Source organism: Schistocerca nitens, chromosome 2 (genome assembly GCF_023898315.1).
Source record: "Schistocerca nitens isolate TAMUIC-IGC-003100 chromosome 2, iqSchNite1.1, whole genome shotgun sequence".
In the NCBI taxonomy this organism is placed as follows: Eukaryota; Metazoa; Arthropoda; class Insecta; order Orthoptera; family Acrididae; genus Schistocerca; species Schistocerca nitens.
The window spans coordinates 510,478,954-510,500,681 of NC_064615.1; the positions used below are offsets into that span (position 1 = coordinate 510,478,954).

Below are 21,728 nucleotides of genomic sequence, written 5' to 3' on the forward strand. Positions count from 1 at the left end.
CATCATAAATTTGCATAAAGCAAACCACACTTCTGGTGAGTCTGGGTGAATGGGCAGCAGGTGGAGTTTGATAGATGGTGGGTAGTTCCTGTTGTGTTCATTTTGTGTTTGTTCCAGTGTATTGTCGCTGTGCAGTAGTTGCATGGCGTTGTTCAGACCAACTGTAGTGGCCTGATGAGGTATGGCCACTGTTTGTTGCACTTGTCAGAACGATGTAGTGCAATATTCTCGTTGGAGCTGTGGTCTGGCGTGTGGCGCAGCTAGCCAGGCGGCGACGTCACGCCCATGGAGTGGTGAGTGTCATGGCAAGGCTGATATCTCTGTGCCATCACCCGTGAGATGTATAGAGGCATCTGCAGACTGCGGAGAAAAATAGTTCTGTTGGATATCACAGTTTTCTGGTGATGTTAGTCCGTGTGTCCACTGTGACCCTGTTCCGTTAGTTGCGTCATGGACATTCCAGTTGCTGATGTGGTGTTGGTGTAACAAAATAGCACATGGTGGGTGTTGTAGCAAGTACGTCCGTGTTAATACTATCACACCCATTGGTTGTAACGCGTGTCGCGGTAGATGGGATTAAGTCACGTTCGTTCAGAGGCCATCATGCCACTGGAGGTCTGTGCAGCGTGCCCATAGGATTGGCGGCGTGACGTGTAATCATCATCAGCTGGATAAATTCGTGGTAGATCGTCGGCCCACTTGGTATGGGGTTCACTGTAGGCATGGTGGTGTATCTGGCTCGAACTTGACGCCCTTCATTGTCAGTGTGGATGGTATAGCAGTCAGGCTGTAATTCTGATATCCATCTTACGGTCGAACTGCTGCTGATGCATCTGTTGTTGCATCCTGGTAGCTATTGATGTGTGGTCGTTGTAAAATGGTCATGTTGCATCCATACCAGCACACAGCAGGCATCAGCGTATCCCAGTTCGAGCTGGGATGTGGTGAGTGGTGCATCTGGCGAGCCCGTGACGTCACGCCCGAGATGTACCGTGGTATGTGGCGCGGCTGCCATGATGGCACCCACCTGATATGTGACAGCAAAAGCCGTTTGCAGAAATTTTCCATTCTGTTCAAAATCACTGTTAACCAGCATTATCTAACTGTGAGAGCACCAAATACACTGACCTGCATGTTGGTTTGTTGTCACTGATTGTTTGGCCTTTGTTATGTCACTGAGGTTGGTGTCTTAATTAGCCTGTCAATGCCTGACATCTCAATAATGGCAGAGTCACTCGGCTGATAGGGAGACTTATGAGTAGCATTAATACTAGCTGGATGTATATCAATTGGAATACTGCACTCGTGAATGGCGCGGGCGGCAGGGTAACGCCATTGTTCATTACCGCCGATCGTCGTTGTCCCTTCGTTATGTAGTCTAACAATGTTAGCGTCCACATAAGCACTCTTAGTACTATTTTCAGTGTTCGTTAAAGACACTGTGGCTGATGCAATTTCAATATCATAGTCCTTATGTGTGTGCTGATGACACAATGGTTGCATTGTTGTGTGGGTATTAAACACAAAAATATTGCAATTTCCGTCTTGTAGCCGCGAGAAGTCGTTAGATAAACACTCACAACACTTGCTATCGTTGACTGTAGCTGGCTGACCATCGACGTGTGTAGGATCCACGTTGGCAAGGTGTTGGATTCTCACGTAGGGTGCAGGTGTAGCAACGTGTCACACGAAAATGTCGCGACGCGATTGTCAAAAATTTGGGGTTACTAATGTAGGATTTGGGTAATGAACACGATGGTTGGTTGGTTGGTTGGTTTTGGGGAAGGAGACCAGACAACGTGGTCATCGGTCTCATCGGATTAGGGAAGGATGGGGAAGGAAGTCGGCCGTGCCCTTTCAGAGGAACCATCCCGGCATTTGCCTGGAGTGATGTAGGGAAATCACGGAAAACCTAAATCAGGATGGCCGGACGCGGGATTGAACCGTCGTCCTCCCGAATGCGAGTCCAGTGAACACGATGTTCATGATCTGTAATGACTGTCAACGTTACTGATTCACATACACAATATTTATTTATACACATTATATGGACAGACACAACCTAAACACTTGACGTCTCAGAACATACTGCCCAATGTCCAGAGATACTATTTTTTGCAGAGATATTCTTGGGGACGGAAGTCCATAGAGCTTGTATCCCCACATATTTGTTGCTACTGTACTGAGCCTTTTTTGTGGTAGGTTGGTATTTGTTGTCTACAAATTATTTTTACTGCTTACTGGTGTTTTAATGCCAATAGAGTAGCGATTTCATTAATATAAGGTAGTATGCAAATGTGATTGTATGATATTTTTGGGAACTGATGACCTCAGATGTTAAGTCCTATAGTGCTTCGAGCCATTTGAACCATTTTGAATGATATTTTTTTTTTTGCACTTTTTAGTGCTTTAGGTGTTCAGAGTAAGTTATGCTAAACTTCGTGCTTGTCTTTTACAGGAGTGATGAATAACAGTAATTGAAGGTTAATTGACCTACGTATGCACAACTTTAAATAAATACAGCGAAACAAAGTATTTATAGCTTGCTTTTCAAGGTCACTACGAGTTATTTCGAGTACATAACTGAAATTTTTCTCCTGCCCACTGTTATATTTGTAAAAGTTGCCTGGTTATTCCAATAAATGAGGACAGAATGTACAGTACCCACCACGTTGTTTTCGAGAGAGAAACCCTCATTCATATGCATGCAGCGTGTTTTTAATAGCAAAACCCACTATGTAGCACTTGTCTCCAAGCACAGAGGCCTCGTGGTATCCATCCCACCCTAACCTACGACACAATAACAGATTCTAACCTAACCTAACCTTCACCCCCTGCAAAAAACTGATGAATGAGATCGGACGCTATGTGGTCATGATGTGGCTGTCCGCCCCAATAACTGAATGGTCAGCGTGACGGATTGCCGTCCTACAGGCCAGGGTTCGATTGCCGACTGGGTTGGAGATGTTTTTTTTCGTTCGGGGACTGGGTGTTGTGTTGTCTTCATCATCATTTCATCCCCATCCGGCGCGCAGGTCACCCAATGTGGCGTCGAATGTAATGAGACCTGCCCAAGGCGGCCGGACCTGCCCTACAAGGGGCCTCCGGGCCAATGACGGCAAACGCACATTTCCATGATGTGGCCGATGTCATCGGACGACCTCTGGCGGTGGTGTCTGACGACCTTTGTCGGTGCCTCTGTGAAAGCAGTCTGAGCTGTTGAAAGAACTGAACTGGTATACTGTTGAAAATAAATGAAAACTATCCCGAGAAAGTCTGTTAACACATTTTCAAGTACTGGCTTTAAATGATGACACTAGGTATATGCTACAACCCCTTATGTATCACTCCCATAGGGATCATGAGGATAATATGAGATTAATTACAGTATGCACAGAGGCATTTCCCTTGCTCTATACATGAACAAAACGGGACAAAGCCCTAATGACTGGTACAGTCGTACATACCCTCTGCGACGAATTTCACAGTAATTCGTAGAGTAAAGATGTAGATGTAGATTACTTCCAGAATAAGAAAAATATTGTGATCCGAAGTGAAGTGATTACAGTGTAATTTATTTTCTTAAAAACAACAGTGTAATTTATTTTCTTAAAAACAAAACATTTCTTTTAACAGCACTTGCTGTTTGCATTACCAATAATCTGCTGGATCACAAAGTGAACGTTTCTCGTATGTGGTGCGGTCAGCTGCAAACTCACTCTTAACTCTTACCTGTTTCAGACTCCCGTTTCTGAATGCTTTAATGGTAATCTAGTTCTGAATGTGTATTATCTTACTTTTTAAAAATTATCAGTTTTTTTGTAATTGTTAATGGCTGAAGGCTGAAGGCAAAACAGAATAATTATTTATGGCGAAATAGCGTATCCACACTGAAGGCCAAATAAATGAATAAAAGTAGCCAGGTCAACTGAAGAACGGGATACAATTATGTCGTAGATTACTCATTGTTATTAATGTCTTAACTGTCGAGCCATAGATAATAAATCGGTTGTCTGCTGTGGATAAGCGCCATAATTGTAAATTGAAATAAATGAATGTGTTTTTAAAAGACAGCAGTAGACATTGTGTGATATTTCTTCCTTTGCATTGATTTAAATAATCGGTTCTTTCCAATACATTCCGGTACTTAATTTCATTCTTAGTGAGTTTGAGGCAATTTGGAAGAATAGTTTTTCATTTAGAACAATTTTTAGTCTTTGATTTTCTTTTGCAGTTATGGATTTTTCTATTCCCATGAATGTGGAAGACTTAAAGCAGGCTTTGGGCGTAGGCATGATGGCAACCATTCGATTTTTGCAAATTCATGGTCTTTTTGCTGATTACGTTTGATGTCGCGAGTGCGGTGAACTTATGCGCCTGTTAAGCGTGTCTGCTTGTCGTACAATTTTTTCATGTGGAGGTGCGCTTAATTAGACGAGGAACATAGAGGTCAACTGAAGTACAGGATGTCGTTATTTTCCCATTCAATAGTACTGGTATCCTATTCTTCAGTTGACCTATATAACTCAACTGAGGAATGGGACTGAAATTTTATTGTTGTCGGTTTTGCTGTCGTCGCTAGCAAGACTACAATAATTTTCAGTCGATACTACTAGTATCGAAGGCAAAAAAAAGTATCCCATACTTCACTTTACCTATATAGCTCAACTGGAGCATGGGATACAAATTTTGTGTGTGTCCTTTGTTTTCGCCTTTGCGTAGTTCAACTGAGGTAGAAGATGCCAATGTTACGTACGTCGATTTCTTCGTTTTAGTTAGCACTGTTATCCTATTCTTCAGTTGACCTACACAGGTCAGCCAAAGTATGGGATATAAATTTTACGTATGGCGGTCTTTTCGCCTTCGCTAATAATATTGTCTACCTAAGAACAGAATGCTAGTAGTAGCGGAGGCCAAAAAACAAACACCTGTAATTTTGTGTCCTGTACTTTAATTGATATATGTACAGGTCAGCTGAAGAATAGAATACTATTGCTAACGAAAACGAAGAAATCGACGTACGTTAAATTTGTATCCAATACTGCAGTTAACCTATACAGATCGACTGAAGTTCGAGATACAACTCATATATATGTCAACTGAGATATTTCGTGCTAAAGTTACTTGTACCCCCTTTTTTTCTTTACTTTTTCCAGAAGTACTAGGACTCAAACAAGCGATATCCTTAACATTATGTTCGAAATATTAACGCACGTGATATATGTCTACTATCCGTTTTCTCTCTACTGCATTCCATTCTTTATGAACACTCGTCTTTGCTGTTAAATATGTGTAATAAATCATCTCTGGCAAAGTCTGACGTTATTGCTCAATGCCGACGGATTGTATCCCGGTCTTCAGTAGTCCCAAGTAGCCAGTATATATTTATGGTCTATGTCAGTACACAATATAGAGAAACAGTTGGTAGTTCCTGAGATATATTTTTTTCTGACAGTACAGTAAAGGTCCTTGGTTGCCGGCTGTATGTGATGTGTTGTAGGCATGCAAAATCTTTCCCTGAGATTTATTATATTTTTGAGTCTGTAGAATTTGTAATTCGAAGAAGTTAAAATGGAGAATGATATTTTAGACTCTTTAGAAGATCTAGGGTAACACTTTTTATTGTCAACGTGTAACTTAAAAATGCTAATGTGACATTGATGACCCAACCCAATATTATGAATTGTTATGCAATTTATAGGTACACCGGTCCACTGCTTGACGATTCCTGCTTGGAAAAAGCTTTAGATGGTGGCCCAAAATCCGTCGAGTACACGGCCCTTGTGGAATGGATATCAAAAGAACTCCAGACACTTTACCATTTGGAAGAACATGTTAACGCTATCACAACTGCAGAGGATTCTAGTTCGTTCATGCTAGAACTCAGTAGTTTCTTGAAGGAGTTGGGTAAGCTCCTTTCATTTGGAACATTTATCACACGAAGTATCCAAAAGACTGCACTGATACCTTATAGTAAGATTGGCGATATCAGTTGGTTTGGAGGCACCTATCTCATCACATTGTTTTCCGTTAGAAAGTTAAAACAAATACTAGCATAGAGAAGCTGTTATATGCCAGACAACTTGTACAAAATGTATACTTTACATATTGTTAATGGCTTAAATACGGAGAGCAAGTTTTGTTGTGCACATTACAGTGGTCAGTGTCAGCAGCAAGAAAAATTACTACCATGAATGACCCTTCTAAAGTGGGAGTCCTCCATATTTCCTTCAGTATTCAGTTCAAAGCAATCGTTCCTTTATTTCTTGTCCTCCTGTGTTTCTACCTTGAGGGAGCTTATGTGTATTGCAGTAAATTACCAGAAACTCTTATTTCTGATTCACAGTTGTTGGAATTGCAGACTCCAAATCAAATTGCCACTGCCCAACTCAACCTAGACCTTGGACTGTGCCACAAATTTGTCACCACTACCATGGTTTTGGGGCCCTATATTGTTATATGAAACCTATTTTGATTATCTTATTTTTGCCTTTTCTGTCATTCTTCATGATAGAAAATACAGTGTACTTTCTCATCAGTGTCGTATAAGTATTATGATGTGTTTACTGGGAAATTGTCAGAAAGATTTAGAGATTATGAGTAAAATATTCACAACAAGAAATGCAAAATATTCACATCAAGATATGTAACTAATTGCAGGACATCTTTATAACAAAAATAACTTTTTGGCATGTATAAATGTTTGGTTAAGGTGTTGATGGCTCTCACACTGCATGCCATAGTAATTCATTTCTGTTGATCGTAGCTGATTAGGTGATGATAGGCTGTATGATAGCCAGTGAGAATCGCTGCATCTAATGACTTATTTCAAAACCTATGCCTTGCATTAACCGTAATGCCCTGGTTTCTGAGGTTGTGATTCAGGAACCTAAGAGAACAGTATAAATTTTAAGAAATATTTGTTTTCTGCCATTTTGTTTACTCTTTAAATTCAGGATTACTTGTCATCACTTCCCATAATTAGCTGAGCAGCAATGTGAAAGCTGCTGCCACAGTAAATGCACTTTTACTAAATTTTCAATGTTCTTAAAAAATTATAGGCCCAATGTTTTTGTTTGGGGAATCGGAGGACTTGATTTTGAACTCAGCTGTATCATATTGTGTAGAGCATTGGTAGTCAAACTGGTCCCTACCACCCACGAGTAGAACTTACAAATTTCATCATGGGTGGCAAGGTGTTAGTGTTTAAAAGTATTTTGTTTAGATTTTAATCAAATTTTGACAAAGTATTTGGTATGTTATTTTTGTTATATGTATTAACTTTGAGGAACTCTGCTTTATAAATTTTATTAAGTAGAGTTACTATGCTAGTTTATAAATAATCATTATTGTGGAGCCAGTGGTCATTTAGAAAATTTCACTAGTTAACAGAGATACAAAAGTGGGCAGTTGGTAAAAAAGGTTGACTACCCCTGGTGTAGAGTGTTAGTGTTCCCTTACTTGTGCTGACATCTTCCCTGTGTTGACAGACTGAGCCATAGTTCAGCCAGAGTATTAAGTTCTTCATTTCAAGAGTGAAATAGAGGGAAGTGGGGTCATTATAAGCTTCGAATTCTATCCATCTGCTTTGACCTATGACATGATGGTGTCATGGTGTGTGACGTCACTGTGGTGCAGTGTTTTAGAGTTGGTTTGTGTTTGTGGATGTCGTGTTGTATTTGATGGCACCTTCTGGTGGTGGATGTTGACGTGTTGAGTTTAATGTGTGGTATCATGTTCATTTGTGTCTCGGTTAGCATTGTCAAATGTTAGTTCATTTGAGCCTTGGTTAGCATTGTCATAATGTTAGTTCATTTGAGTCTTGGTAGTCATAATATGGATTTGGAAGTGTCTGCTTTGTTTTGAGAGTTATGGTTTCTTCCCTTTTGTTTATGTGTGTGGCGTTTTTGCTAGGTGTGATCAGTTTGGTGTGTGTGTGTGTGTGTGTGTGTGTGTGTGTGTGTGTGTGTGTGTGTGTGTGTGTGTGTTTGTTTGTTTGTTTGTTTGTTGTTGGCAGCCAGCCCAAGTGATTTTGTTGGTAAGTAATTTTTGTTTTGATTTCATGTGTGGTAATTCTGATATTTTATGTTTTATATTTATGGTGTTTCAGTTGAACTAGTGACTATGAGGGTTTTAAGGTTTTGGTTTTGGTGGTGTTTTGTGGGTTATGTAGGTGTGTGAAGTTTGTGGTTGTAATTTTTTTTATTTATGGTTTGCCAGTAGGTATCAAGAACTGCATTTGAGCTCCGTAGGTCAAGCGAAGTGTCCATTTCCTGTTTTTGAAATTTTAGGTGTTGGTTTTTTGGTATCGAGAGCATCATTTGAGCTGTATAGATCAAGAGAAACGAGACATTCTTGTGTCATTTGTATTTTTGTTCGCGTTTGTTGGCATGTGTATGCAGTGACGATATCATTACCACTTTGTATACAGTGGAAGTAGGCATTTCCACCATATTGATGACATGGGTCAAAGCAGACAGGTGGAATTGGATGCTTCCCTAATGCCGGGAAGTGACTTCGCATTTCTTGGCTGTCAAGCTACAGTTTAATAATTAAGTTTTGTATAATTTTCATTGCTTTCACACATTTTTCTCCCCATTTGATGGTGGTTCTGTATTTGTACCGCAACCATGATTGCGAAGTAACTGTAATTACCAATAGAGTGTTACTTTTTGTGGTATCGTGGTTCTTAACTAGAAAATACTTGTAGAAATGTAGGCCTGTAGTTATAACAAAAATTTGAAATTAGGGTAGGAAGTCAAAATAGTTTTTACCAGAAAAGGTTAGAAAATACGTACTACTCAGCTTACATAAAGCAGTTACAAATGAATAGTGTATTTTTAGCTTCATAATTTTCTTTGAAGTGTTAACTGCTCTTGTCGATAGGATTTGTCAGATTCAATATGTATTACATAAATAAGAATTTCATAAAAATGCTGTATCTGCATTCTGTAATAGGATGCGCATATAGCCAACTTACTGGGGGACATATGAGTGAAAGACTGGGATCGAGGAAGAATCGGATGTTACTTCTGGACTTTCTTCTGACTGAGCTAGAGGCAGCACGGATGATCCAAGTCAATAAACCAGATGACTCTAAAACAATGCAAGTTGAGTTGGTAAGTTTGATTTTGAGATGATGCATTCACACATCATGCAAAAGTAATTTTCATTATGTCATGGCTGTGTAGTAGTTGATGTAGGGGGTTTCAGAATATAACAGTTCTTCTAGCTAAACGGAACTCACTTGAATGTATCAGTGCTTTCGTTTATATCGAATATCACACACCCCTTACTGTTCAGTGCAAGATACGACATAGCGTAATTAATCTTAAAATTCTTTTAGTGACTTTTGAAATCATTGTACATATGAGTTGTAGTATTAAAATGATCTAAGTTCACAGCAAACAACTATAATTTTTGTAAAAGTTTTTTTATCCAAAAAAATGTTTGAAACATGTTTAGCTTACATTTATATTGTTACAATACACCAGTGGGTACTTGGTATTTCACACTTTAAAATTCTTTATTAGCTCATTTAACACCTTCACTCCCTCCTCGGAAGTTTGGAGTCGGCTTCGACGGTTCTCAGGCGCGCCTAGTTTCTCCCCGGTCTCTAGGCTCACTGTCACGAATGATACATTAGTGGACCCCGTCACAATTTCTAACTCGTTGGGTCAGCACTTTGCTGAGATTTTGTGCTCTTCAAATTACCCGCCAGTGTTTCTCCCGAAGAAACGTGCAGCAGAAGTGCGACCTCTTGCTTTCTCCTCTCAAAATCGCGAAAGCTACAATACTTTTTTCTCCATGCGGGAACTCCAACATGCACTCTCTTCTTCTCGCTCCTCCGCCCCAGGACCGGATGGTATCCACATCCAAATGTTGCTGCATTTATCAACCCATAGTCTGCGTTACCTCCTTCGCCTTTATAATCGAATTTGGACCGGCAGTACTTTTCCCAGATGATGGCGGGAAGCTATCGTCGTTCCTGTTCCGAAACCTGGAAAGGACAAACATCTCCCCTCTAGCTATCGCCCCATTTCTCTCACGAGTAGTGTCTGTGAGGTTTTGGAGCGTATGGTGAATTACCGTTTAGCGTGGTGGCTGGAATCCCGCAGTCTTTTAACACCTGCCCAATGCGGATTCCGAAAGCATCGTTCAGCAGTTGACCGTCTTGTTGCTCTCTCCACTTATATCATGAACAATTTTCTCCGGAAACGCCAAACAGTAGCAATATTTTTTGATCTGGAGAGAGCATACGATACCTGTTGGAGGACAGGCATCCTCCGCACACTGTTCTCTTGGGGCTTTCGAGGTCGGCTGCCCCTTTTTCTTCGCAAATTTATGGCAGAGCGCACATGTAGGGTGCGGGTGAACACTACTCCCTCCCGTACTTTCTCCCAAGAAAACGGGTACCCCAGGGCTCCGTGCTGAGTGTTGTACTGTTTGCCATTGCCATAAATCCAATTATGGATTGTCTCCTTCCTGATGTCTCGGGCTCCCTCTTTGTGGACGATTTTGCAATCTACTACAGCTCTCAACGGACCAGCCTTCTTGAACGACGTCTTCAAGGATGTCTCAATCGCCTCCACTCTTGGAGCATCGAAACCGGCTTCCGTTTTTCTCCCAGTAAGACCGTTTGTGTTAATTTTTGGCAACGTAGTGAGTTTCTTCCGCCCTCCTTACATCTAGGTCCTGTGAACCTTCCGTTTTCAGACGTCACGAAATTCTTGGGTCTCATGTTTGACAGAAAACTGTGCTGGTCCTCCCACGTTTCCTATCTTTCGGCTCGCTGTCTGCGATCCCTCAACACCCTCCGTGTCCTGAATGGTACCTCCTGGGGAGCGGACCGAGTGGTCCTTCTCTGCCTCTATCGCGCGTTAGTGCGCTCGAAATTGGACTATGGAAGTATAGTCTACTCCTCTGCTCGGCCGTCTATTCTTCGGTGTCTCGACTCTATCCATCACCGTGGATTACGTTTAGTGTCTGGAGCTTTTTACACCAGCCCTGTGGAAACCCTTTATGCTGAGACTGCTGAACCTCCGCTGTCCAATCGGCGAGCAGTCCTTCTGAGCCGTTATGCTAGCCATCTGTCTTCCATGCCAGCTAATCCAGCCAATGACATTTTTTTCGACACCTCCTTTGATGTAGGGTATGCAGGCCGCCCCTCCTCCCTACTACCACCGGGAGTCCGCTTCCGTCAACTGCTCCATTCTCTTTCCTTCCGCTTTCCTAAAACCTTCTTGACAACTTGGGGTACAGCACCGCCTTGGCTCCGTCCCCGGATCTGCCTGCTCCGTGACCTTTGTCGATTTCCCAAGAATGGTGCCCCTTCACTTGTTTATCGTCGGGCATTTGCAGCTCTATGTGCACAAATGACGGACGCCACATTTATTTACACCGACGGCTCGAAAACATTGTTAGGTGTAGGGAGTGCCTATATCGTTGGCGACACCCCAAATCACTTTCGGCTTCCCGACCAGTGTTCGGTTTATACTGCGGAGCTTTACGCTGTTCTCCAGGCTGTCCACTACATCCGCTGCCATCAGCGGATACAGTACGTTATCTGCTCAGATTCTCTCAGCTCTCTCCTCAGTCTCCAAGCTCTTTATCCTGTACACCCTCTGGTCCACCGGATTCAGGACTGTCTGCGCTTGCTCCACCTCAGTGGCGTTCCTCTGGCTCCCAGGACACGTTGGTATCTGTGGAAATGAGGCGGCAGATATTGCAGCCAAGGCTGCAGTCTCTCTTCTTCGGCCAGCTATTCAATCGATTCCCTTCGCCGATCTACAGAGCGTTTTATGTCGTCGTGTTGTTCATTTATGGCACGCGCATCGGTCGACACTTCCCCATAATAAATTGCGGGACGTGAAAGCTCTTCCTTGTGCTTGGACCTCTTCCTCCCGAACGCGTCGTCGGGAGGAGGTAATTTTAACTAGACTCCGGATAGGGCACTGTCTTTTTAGCCATCGACATCTTTTAAGCGGCGATCCTCCCCCACTCTGTCCCCACTGCTCTCAGCTGTGGACGGTAAGACACCTTTTAATTGAGTGCCCCTATTTTAATCCGTTACGCTCCTGTCTACAGCTATCGCCTGATATATCGTCGATTTTAGCAGATGACACGCGCTCAGCCGACCGTGTTCTCAAGTTTATTAGTGCCAGTGAAATGACGTCAGTCATTTGAAGCTTTTTTTGGGGACAACCAACCCCTTTCTGTAGTGGATTTTTAAGCCTTCCTTCTGCTTTTAGTTTCTCCAATTTTATGACTTTCGTTCCCATTGCTGCTGGTTTTCAATTTCGTTTTTTTACTGTTTCCTAAGCCACGGACCGGGCGCTACTGACCATAGCAGTTTTGCGCCCTAAAAAAAAAAAAAAAAAGCTTTAAAATTATTCAATCAGATGAAGTCATTTTACAACTAAAAAAAGTTTTTTAGCTTTGATTTAGACAGTCACATGTTACCTGTTATCTAAGAGACTGGCAACTTTTTACACCATATGAGCCTATTAATGTGTGGACTCTTGTCAGTAGTTTGTGTTTTTTCTTCTTAGCATGAGGTAGTTATATTTGGACCTGATGTGATCATATACATACTACATTTAGCCTACTTACTTAAAAGTTCCCTGATGAATAAAAAATGTAGTAGGACCTGGCTTTGTTGTCATGTATCTCTTATTTTAGTTTTCTGATGGACAAAGAAAGTGATAAATTTATGCAGGTACAGCAAATGGAGTGAAGTACCTGCATTGCATGAAACCTTCGTGACAAAATTCTCTTGACCCTAAGGTTTGTGTAATCCTTATCACTCTCTTGTAGCTGCAGTACTTCTAATTATGTAAGTCTGCAGCACAACCTCATATTTCAAAATAGGCATAAAATGTCCCACGGTCCCGTTTTCAGCATGCGTATGGACACTAGTTTTGACAGCTGGGTAAAGAGATACCATCTGTTACCTCAACATTAATGTGGTTTAGAGTTTTCTTTATTTTGAATCAAAATTGACATTATTGTTATGGCATGAAACAAGAGAGAGAGCGGCCAGTCACACAACAGTATAACATCACTATTGAAGGGCTACAAATGAGTCACAGGCAGCAAATATGTGGAATAATTATTTCGTAAATGTAGTAAAAAATATAAGGACAAATGTTTCGAGAGAGAAATAATGGCAGTACATTGAAAGACAAATCTCGGTAAAATCCAGTGTACGAACATATCATCAACTTCTCCTTCCAAAATTAATAAAATTATATATTCTCTCCACCCCATGAACCATGGACCTTGCCGTTGGTGGGGAGGCTTGCGTGCCTCAGCGATACAGATGGCCGTGCCGTAGGTGCAACCACAACGGAGGGGTATCTGTTGAGAGGCCAGACAAACATGTGGTTCCTGAAGAGGGGCAGCAGCCTTTTCAGTAGTTGCAGGGGCAACAGTCTGGATGATGGACAGATCTGGCCTTGTAACATTAACCGAAACGGCCTTGCTGTGCTGGTACTGCGAACGGCTGAAAGCAAGGGGAAACTACAGCCGTAATTTTTCCCGAGGACATGCAGCTTTACTGTATGATGAAATGATGATGGCGTCCTCTTGGGTAAAATATTCCGGAGGTAAAATAGTCCCCCATTCGGATCTCCGGGCGGGGACTACTCAAGAGGACGTCGTTATCAGGAGAAAGAAAACTGGCGTTCTACGGATCGGAGCGTGGAATGTCAGATCCCTTAATCGGGCAGGTAGGTTAGAAAATTTAAAAAGGGAAATGGATAGGTTAAAGTTAGATATAGTGGGAATTAGTGAAGTTCGGTGGCAGGAGGAACAAGACTTTTGGTCAGGTGAATACAGGGTTATAAATACAAAATCAAATAGGGGTAATGCAGGAGTAGGTTTAATAATGAATAAAAAAATAGGAGTGCGGGTTAGCTACTACAAAAAACATAGTGAACGCATTATTGTGGCCAAGATAGACACAAAGCCCATGCCTACTACAGTAGTACAAGTTTATATGCCAACTAGCTCTGCAGATGATGAAGAAATAGATGAAATGTACGACGAGATAAAAGAAATTATTCAGGTAGTGAAGGGAGACAAAAATTTAATAGTCATGGGTGACTGGAATACGTCAGTAGGAAAAGGGAGAGAAGGAAACATAGTAGGAGAATATGGATTGGGGGGAAGAAATGAAAGAGGAAGCCGCCTTGTAGAATTTTGCACAGAGCATGACTTAATCATAGCTAACACTTGGTTCAAGAATCATAAAAGAAGGTTGTATACCTGGAAGAATCCTGGAGATACTAAAAGGTATCAGATAGATTATATAATGGTAAGACAGAGATTTAGGAACCAGGTTTTAAATTGTAAGACATTTCCAGGGGCAGATGTGGATTCTGACCACAATCTATTGGTTATGAACTGCAGATTGAAACTGAAGAAACTGCAAAAAGGTGGGAATTTAAGGAGATGGGACCTGGATAAACTGAAAGAACCAGAGGTTGTAGAGGGTTTCAGGGAGAGCATAAGGGAACAATTGACAGGAATGGGGGAAAGAAATACAGTAGAAGAAGAATGGGTAGCTTTGAGGGATGAAGTAGTGAAGGCAGCAGATGATCAAGTAGGTAAGAAGACGAGGGCTAATAGAAATCCTTGGGTAACAGAAGAAATATTGAATTTAATTGATGAAAGGAGAAAATATAAAAATGCAGTAAATGAAGCAGGCAAAAGGGAATACAAACGTCCCAAAAATGAGATTGACAGGAAGTGCAAAATGGCTAAGCAGGGATGGCTAGAGGACAAATGTAAGGATGTAGAGGCTTGTCTCACTAGGGGTAAGATAGTTACTGCCTACAGGAAGATTAAAGAGACCGTTGGAGAGAAGAGAACCACTTGTATGAATATCAAGAGCTCAGATGGAAACCCAGTTCTAAGCAAAGAAGGGAAAGCAGAAAGGTGGAAGGAGTATATAGAGGGTCTATACAAGGGCGATGTACTTGAGGACAATATTATGGAAATGGAAGAGGATGTAGATGAAGATGAAATGGGAGATATGATACTGCGTGAAGAGTTTGACAGAGCACTGAAAGACCTGAGTCGAAACAAGGCCCCGGGAGTAGACAACATTCCATTAGAACTACTGACGGCCTTGGGAGAGCCAGTCATGACAAAACTCTACCATCTGGTGAGCAAGATGTATGAGACAGGCGAAATACCTTCAGACTTCAAGAAGAATATAGTAATTCCAATCCCAAAGAAAGCAGGTGTTGACAGAAAATTACCGAACTATCAGTTAAATAAGTCACAGCTGCAAAATACTAACACGAATTCTTTACAGACGAATGGAAAAACTGGTAGAAGCTGACCTCGGGGAAGATCAGTTTGGATTCCGTAGAAATGTTGGAACACTTGAGGCAATACTAACCTTACGAATTATCTTAGAAGAAAGATTAAGAAAAGGCAGACCTACGTTTCTAGCATTTGTAGACTTAGAGAAAGCTTTTGACAATGTTAACTGGAATACTCTCTTTCAAATTCTGAAAGTGGCATGGGTAAAATACAGGGAGCGAAAGGCTATTTACAATTTGTACAGAAACCAGATAGCAGTTATAAGAGTCGAGGGGCATGAAAGGGAAGCAGTGGTTGGGAAAGGAGTGAGACAGGGTTGTAGCGTCTCCCCGATGTTATTCAATCTGTATATTGAGCAAGCAGTAAAGGAAGCAAAAGAAAAATTCGGAGTAGGTATTAAAATTCATGGAGAAGAAGTAAAAACTTTGAGGTTCGCCGATGACATTGTAATTCTGTCAGAGACAGCAAAGGACTTGGAAGAGCAGTTGAACGGAATGGACAGTGTCTTGAAAGGAGGATATAAGATGAACGTCAACAAAAGCAAAACGAGGATAATGGAATGTAGTCAAATTAAATCGGGTGATGCTGAGGGAATTAGATTAGGAAATGAGACACTTAAAGTAGTAAAGGAGTTTCGCTATTTAGGGAGTAAAATAACTGATGATGGTCGAAGTAGAGAGGATATAAAATGTAGACTGGCAATGGCAAGGAAATCGTTTGTGAAGAAGAGAAATTTGTTAACGTCGAGTATAAATTTAAGTGTCAGGAAGTCGTTTCTGAAAGTATTTGTATGGAGTGTAGCCATGTATGGAAGTGAAACATGGACGATAAATAGTTTGGACAACAAGAGAATAGAAGCTTTCGAAATGTGGTGCTACAGAAGAATGCTGAATATTAGATGGGTAGATCACATAACTAATGAGGAGGTGTTGAATAGGATTGGGGAGAAGAGAAGTTTGTGGCACAACTTGACTAAAAGAAGGGATCGGTTGGTAGGACATGTTTTGAGGCATCAAGGGATCACAAATTTAGCATTGGAGGGCAGCGTGGAGGGTAAAAATCGTAGAGGGAGACCAAGAGATGAATACACTAAGCAGATTCAGAAGGATGTTGGTTGCAGTAGGTACTGGGAGATGAAGAAGCTTGCACAGGATAGAGTAGCATGGAGAGCTGCAGCAAACCAGTCTCAGGACTGAAGACCACAACAACAACAACATATATTCTCTCAAAAATTAATTCTCCTGAGGTATGTAAACTGCTTTAACATACACATCTTAAGTGCTGAGCTTTGTGTGCATCAATGGTGCTGAAGGCTATACTGTTTGCACTATAGTTACAGTCAGGGTCACCCAAGCTGGACAGGCCTCATTGGAGGGGCCTTATGAAGTCTGTCCCATAACTTAGGGAATGAAGGACTCTATTTTTCCCATGGAACTCCACCACCAGTGGTTGGGTATGGTTGTGGCGACCCAAGATTTCCCAAGCTGGGAACTGGCTTGTGCTGCTATATCTCTTCTAACATAAACTCTGAGCATTATTCTTCACAGTGTGGACCACAAGGAAGGTACACTCCTCTTAAAAGAAAACAAACCCTCAACCTAAAGGTGTGCTATGTGCCAATGAGTTGAGTGGATGTTTAGGTAAAACAGTCTTTAGTGGGCAATGACTAGTTGTGTAAGGTTTGCTCAGACATGCAGGTATCTGTCTGGGTCGAAATTTGTTTCCCTTGCGGTTCATGGGATCCCTGTGGAGCGATCTCAATTCGGTCTACTCCATATGAGACAAGTGTACCATCAGGTAGTGCCTGCACTCACCCAGCAAAGACTGCTGAGTTGGTCAGTCTTCTCCTTGTGTAATGAGCTGGTCTTCCATTCTGCATGTGGGATTGGAATAGTCTCTGTCCACAGCCGGAGACACTGCTCCAGGAATGGATCAGATTCATTATGCCATTCTCTGTCATCTGTGTCATAGAGTCAAAGGAAAGCTCCTATCTTGGTCCATCAGATCTCGTTTGATGGAAAGTGTCACCAAGTTGGATATTCCATTGTGGAAACCAGGCAAGGACCCTAACAGTTACCCCAAGTGTATCCCTTATCAGTTGTTGGGTAAGACTCTCAAGCGTATGGTCAGCCACCGCTTCGTGTGGATCCACAAGTCCCGAAGTCACCTGTGCCACTCCTGGTACGGTTGCAGCTGCTACTGTTCTGTCCTTGACAATTTATTTCTGTTGGAGATTGTGATATAGGATTCTTTCGTACTCGAAAACAGTATGGTTGGTGTATTTTTTGACCTCAAAAAAGCATATGGCACCACTAAGAGGTGCATCATCCTTCACCAGTCGTGAATGGGGACTACATGGACATCTGCTAGTTTTTACCCAATCCTTTGTTGAGGAGAATGCGTTAGATATCATGTTGGTGATGCCTTGTCTTATTGCTATATTCAGGAGAACGGGGTCCTCCCAAGGCAGTGTACTCAGTGTCACACTGTTTGCAGTTGCTATCAGTGGCATCTCCTCCACATTCAGAAACCCTATTAAATGCTCTCTGTTAGTGGATGACTTTGTAATCTTCTGCTCTTCCTCCGACCTTAAGGCGACAATGAGACTACTACAGCTGACAACCAGGAGGCTGGAAACTTGGGAAACTAAAACTGCTTTTATGTTCTCACCAGAGAGGACTGCAAGTCAATGTTTACCATGCTTGTCACAGTTTCAACCAACCAGAGCTCACAAGGGGGACAATATTGTACATTTCAAGGAAAATGTGCAGGTTTTGGGCCTACTATTTGACTCAAAATTATCCTGGCTCCTTCATCTGAGAGACCTATGAACAAAGGGCTTCAATTCATTGAATATTTTGAAATGCCTCTGCAGAAAGGCTTGGGGAGCCATCAAGTCCCACCTGTCAAATGCAGTTAGATTGTGGTAGTGTGGTTTATGGACCAGCCTGTATTTCGTACTTCAGGACTTTAGTTGCTGTCCACCACGAGGGCATTCATATTTTGATCGGAGCATTTTCAGCTATGTCTGCAAACTCATGTGCAGAGGCTGGTGAACCACTGCTCTATATTCAGTGGTACCTTCTTCTGGTTTGACACCCTGGAAATCTCAGTGTTGTCTGTCATTGGCATCTAGTGTGGTGGTCCACCACAACTTTGAGCAGCTGTTCGGGAATTGTCCCCATACAAGCATGCCGTTCGGGATACGTGCTACTGATTGAATCGAGACCCTAAATATATCAGACATCTGAATATATGGCTAGAGATTGAACAAATTTATACCTTGGCGTATTGATAAACCCAAGAGCTTGACACAGTACAAGAAAACTTGGACTCCAGATTATGTTTTTACAACTGTGTTTTCATTTTTAAGTACATACTGTTACCACAGTTTTATGTTTGTTTATACGGATGGATCCCAGCAAGAGAATGCCCTCAGTTGTTCAGCTGTTCTCCCTGATGCGGTTTTCCGGGATAACTTACAATCATAATGCTGCGTTATATAGTGTTATGATGGCACTGGAGTGGATTCATAGGCATCATAGACAGAGGTATCTCTTCTGTTCTGACTCGCTTATTGCATTAAAAGTGGTCCACAAAATCCATCTGGTAGACCAGTTGATTCAGCTCATGTTTGACTACTTACTGTGGCTCCAAAGCTATGGGAAGGAGGTGGTCTTTTGCTGGGTACCAGGACACTTGTCTATACAGGGAAATGACATAGCTGACAAGCAGCCAGCGAAGCATTTTGGGATGGTACTGCATGTCTGTGTGCTTTCCCCTTGCTTGCCGTCCTCTCATAATCTGACAGACAAATTTTGCAACAGTGGAAAACTGAATATTTGGAGGTGTTGGAAAACAAACTGTAATCACGCAATTCGACCACACAGGCATGATGGACTTTGTGCCAACCTCGCTGATGATGTGTGTATGACATGGCCCATTAACACACGGTTTCCTCCTCTGACAGGAGAATCGACCACTGTGTGAAGTTTGTGGTATGCTACTTTTGGTTCAGCATATTTTGGCTGTGTGTGTCTTGTGTGTTGACATCAGAGCTATGCTATGTTTGGGGCTGGAAATCTGCCAACCATCCTTGCCGACACTGACAGCAGTGTTACACGGGTTCTGAAATTTTGTAGACTGTCAGTCCACATCGTTCAAGTGCTGGGTTGGAAATAAATGGATAAAAACTACTCTTCATGTGAGGAGTCTTTACCACCGAACCCCACAAGAATGACGTGCTGAGTTTTCGTCAGGGCAGTGATGACCATGATGTTGAATGTCTTGCTTCCAAAATAATCATCATGATAAAAAATTAAAACATCTGGATTTCGTTGTATTAAACATTTTTTTCCCAAATAGTAAGCCCTGTCTTATCGGAAATATGTAATGCATCATTAGCTCTGGGAATTTATCCACAGAAATTGAAGTATGCTGTTCTTAAACCCCTATTTAAAAAGGGTGATAGGAGTGATATCGACAACTACAAACCTGTTTCACTGCTGACATCACTTTCCTGAAGTTTTGAAGAGGTGATGTGTTCTAGAACAGTACCTCATTTGAGCAGTTGTCAAGGGTTCCTTCTTGCAGTTAACGACAACTCTGCACTTCGTCTCCATGTCAACAGCGGAGGAATTACTGGTTTGCTGATGTCTTTGAAACAGTTTACCATACTATAAAAATAAAAAACAATTCCACTCTGGACTTATTGTTTTTGTTTCATTACACTACAAGACCACTGATGTTCCAACTAAAAGGGTTCAGAAATTACCCCACCAGTTGCTGAAGATTCCAGTTCTTTTGAAGAGAAAGAATCTAATAGAAGCAGTGATTGTACTTAGAGCTTTCATGTTATGACTCCAGAAGCATTTTTCTTCAAGACAGGAAGATTAGTTATAGTGGTCTATAATTTCCAACTTCTTCTAAACTCCTTTTTTATCAGTGCTGAAGAAACAATACTGCATAACAGACACTGTCAATTTGCTGCTTAATTCAAAACTATGCACGGCTACAGCAAATTTGTTGCAGCTAGTTAACATATCTCTTCGCATTGTACAGCAGCTCAAGTCAAGACTTCATTTGATGGAAATGGACAGTGTTTCAAAGGAAAATCTTTCCACTAAGAAAGAAATCATCTCTCATTTGAAAGCAGTATATGAAAGTGGAGATTCGTTCTTGAGTGTGATTTACAGCATCAGTCGTCAATCCTGTGCTGATCTCCCTGCGGCATTTTTCTACAGTTCTGGCATTGAACACCTTTTCCACCTACATGCAGCAGTTTTGCCTTTAGCCTCAGTATTTCCAGTGCCTCAGCTATGCAGTATTTCATTCTTTTACAGTTACGTGAAATTCAGTCTTTTTTTCCTTCTTTTATTGCTGTATTCTTTCAACTTCATTTTCGTTGTACAGAATTGGAATTTCATTATTACCATGGTAACAGCAGATGCGCCAAGTCAAGTGTGCCAGCTGACTGAAATGCAGAAAATGGAAGAATCAGTAACGTAGTACTGCTTCTTCAATGTCACTATACACAGGGTGAAGCATTTAATACTGTTTTTTGGAAATATCTGGAAAAATACAAATCATATTAAAAAAAACTTGTAAGAAAAATTATTCATCTCTAACGAGGACACCAAACTCGAGCTCTTGTACCACTCCCAGGGGGTGGAAAGGGGCTCAACTTTGAAATCTTAAGTAGGGCACCACATTCAGAATCTCCGGGAAAACATTTAACATTTTTCGTTGGGTGATACGTGGTGGTCTAATGAACAGAAATCAAAATGGGTTAAAAACTGTTGAAAAATATCTCTAGAAATACACATCAGATTAGAATCTCAGGAGGTTAGAAAGGCAGTTATTCCAAAACTTGACCAGAAACTGGTGTTTATAACAAAAATCTCGAGTCTTACAACATAATAGGAATGAATCGGCCTTATTCAGCATACTTTGAGAAGTGTTACATATATTTGATCAAATTATTAGATTTTGGAGAACACAAGAAAACTGTTAGTGCACTAGGTAATTTGACACTTGAATGTTGTCATGGCGGTAGAATGGAAACTGCAGTGTTCCATCCACAATCAAAATAACTATCCTGTAGAATGCTTTCGTAACATTTCATTTCCCATATTTTCCAGACTGTGATGTAGCTACCTCAAGATTATCTGTATAGAATAAGCTGTCCCAACTTTTGTGCCCACTGACAGGCAGCCGGGCAGATATGGGTACTGTTGTGGATTTGTGGCAAATGGCCGGTGTGGTCAGGCAACTTGTGCATGTGCAGAATGCGTGCAATATGGTTTTCTCGTTGATAGCCTACACTATTGTGCCTGTCAGTGAGCACAGTGAGAGGAGGGCACGGCCGCTGTTGCCCCAGGGGGGCAATATTGGAA

General features: G+C 41.6%; 1 protein-coding gene across 1 annotated transcript in view; it reads left to right on the top strand.

The window, feature by feature from the left end:
- The first annotated feature begins 5,321 nt into the window (after nt 1–5,321).
- LOC126235126 (protein FAM98B-like) overlaps nt 5,322–21,728 on the top strand; it is a 65,298-nt gene continuing 48,891 nt past the window's right edge. The window contains exons 1-3 of the mRNA XM_049943860.1: nt 5,322–5,609; nt 5,702–5,907; nt 8,959–9,119. Coding sequence (XP_049799817.1) covers nt 5,572–5,609; nt 5,702–5,907; nt 8,959–9,119 — 405 coding nt within the window. The 5' untranslated portion in view covers nt 5,322–5,571. The remainder of the gene's footprint in view (nt 5,610–5,701; nt 5,908–8,958; nt 9,120–21,728) is intronic.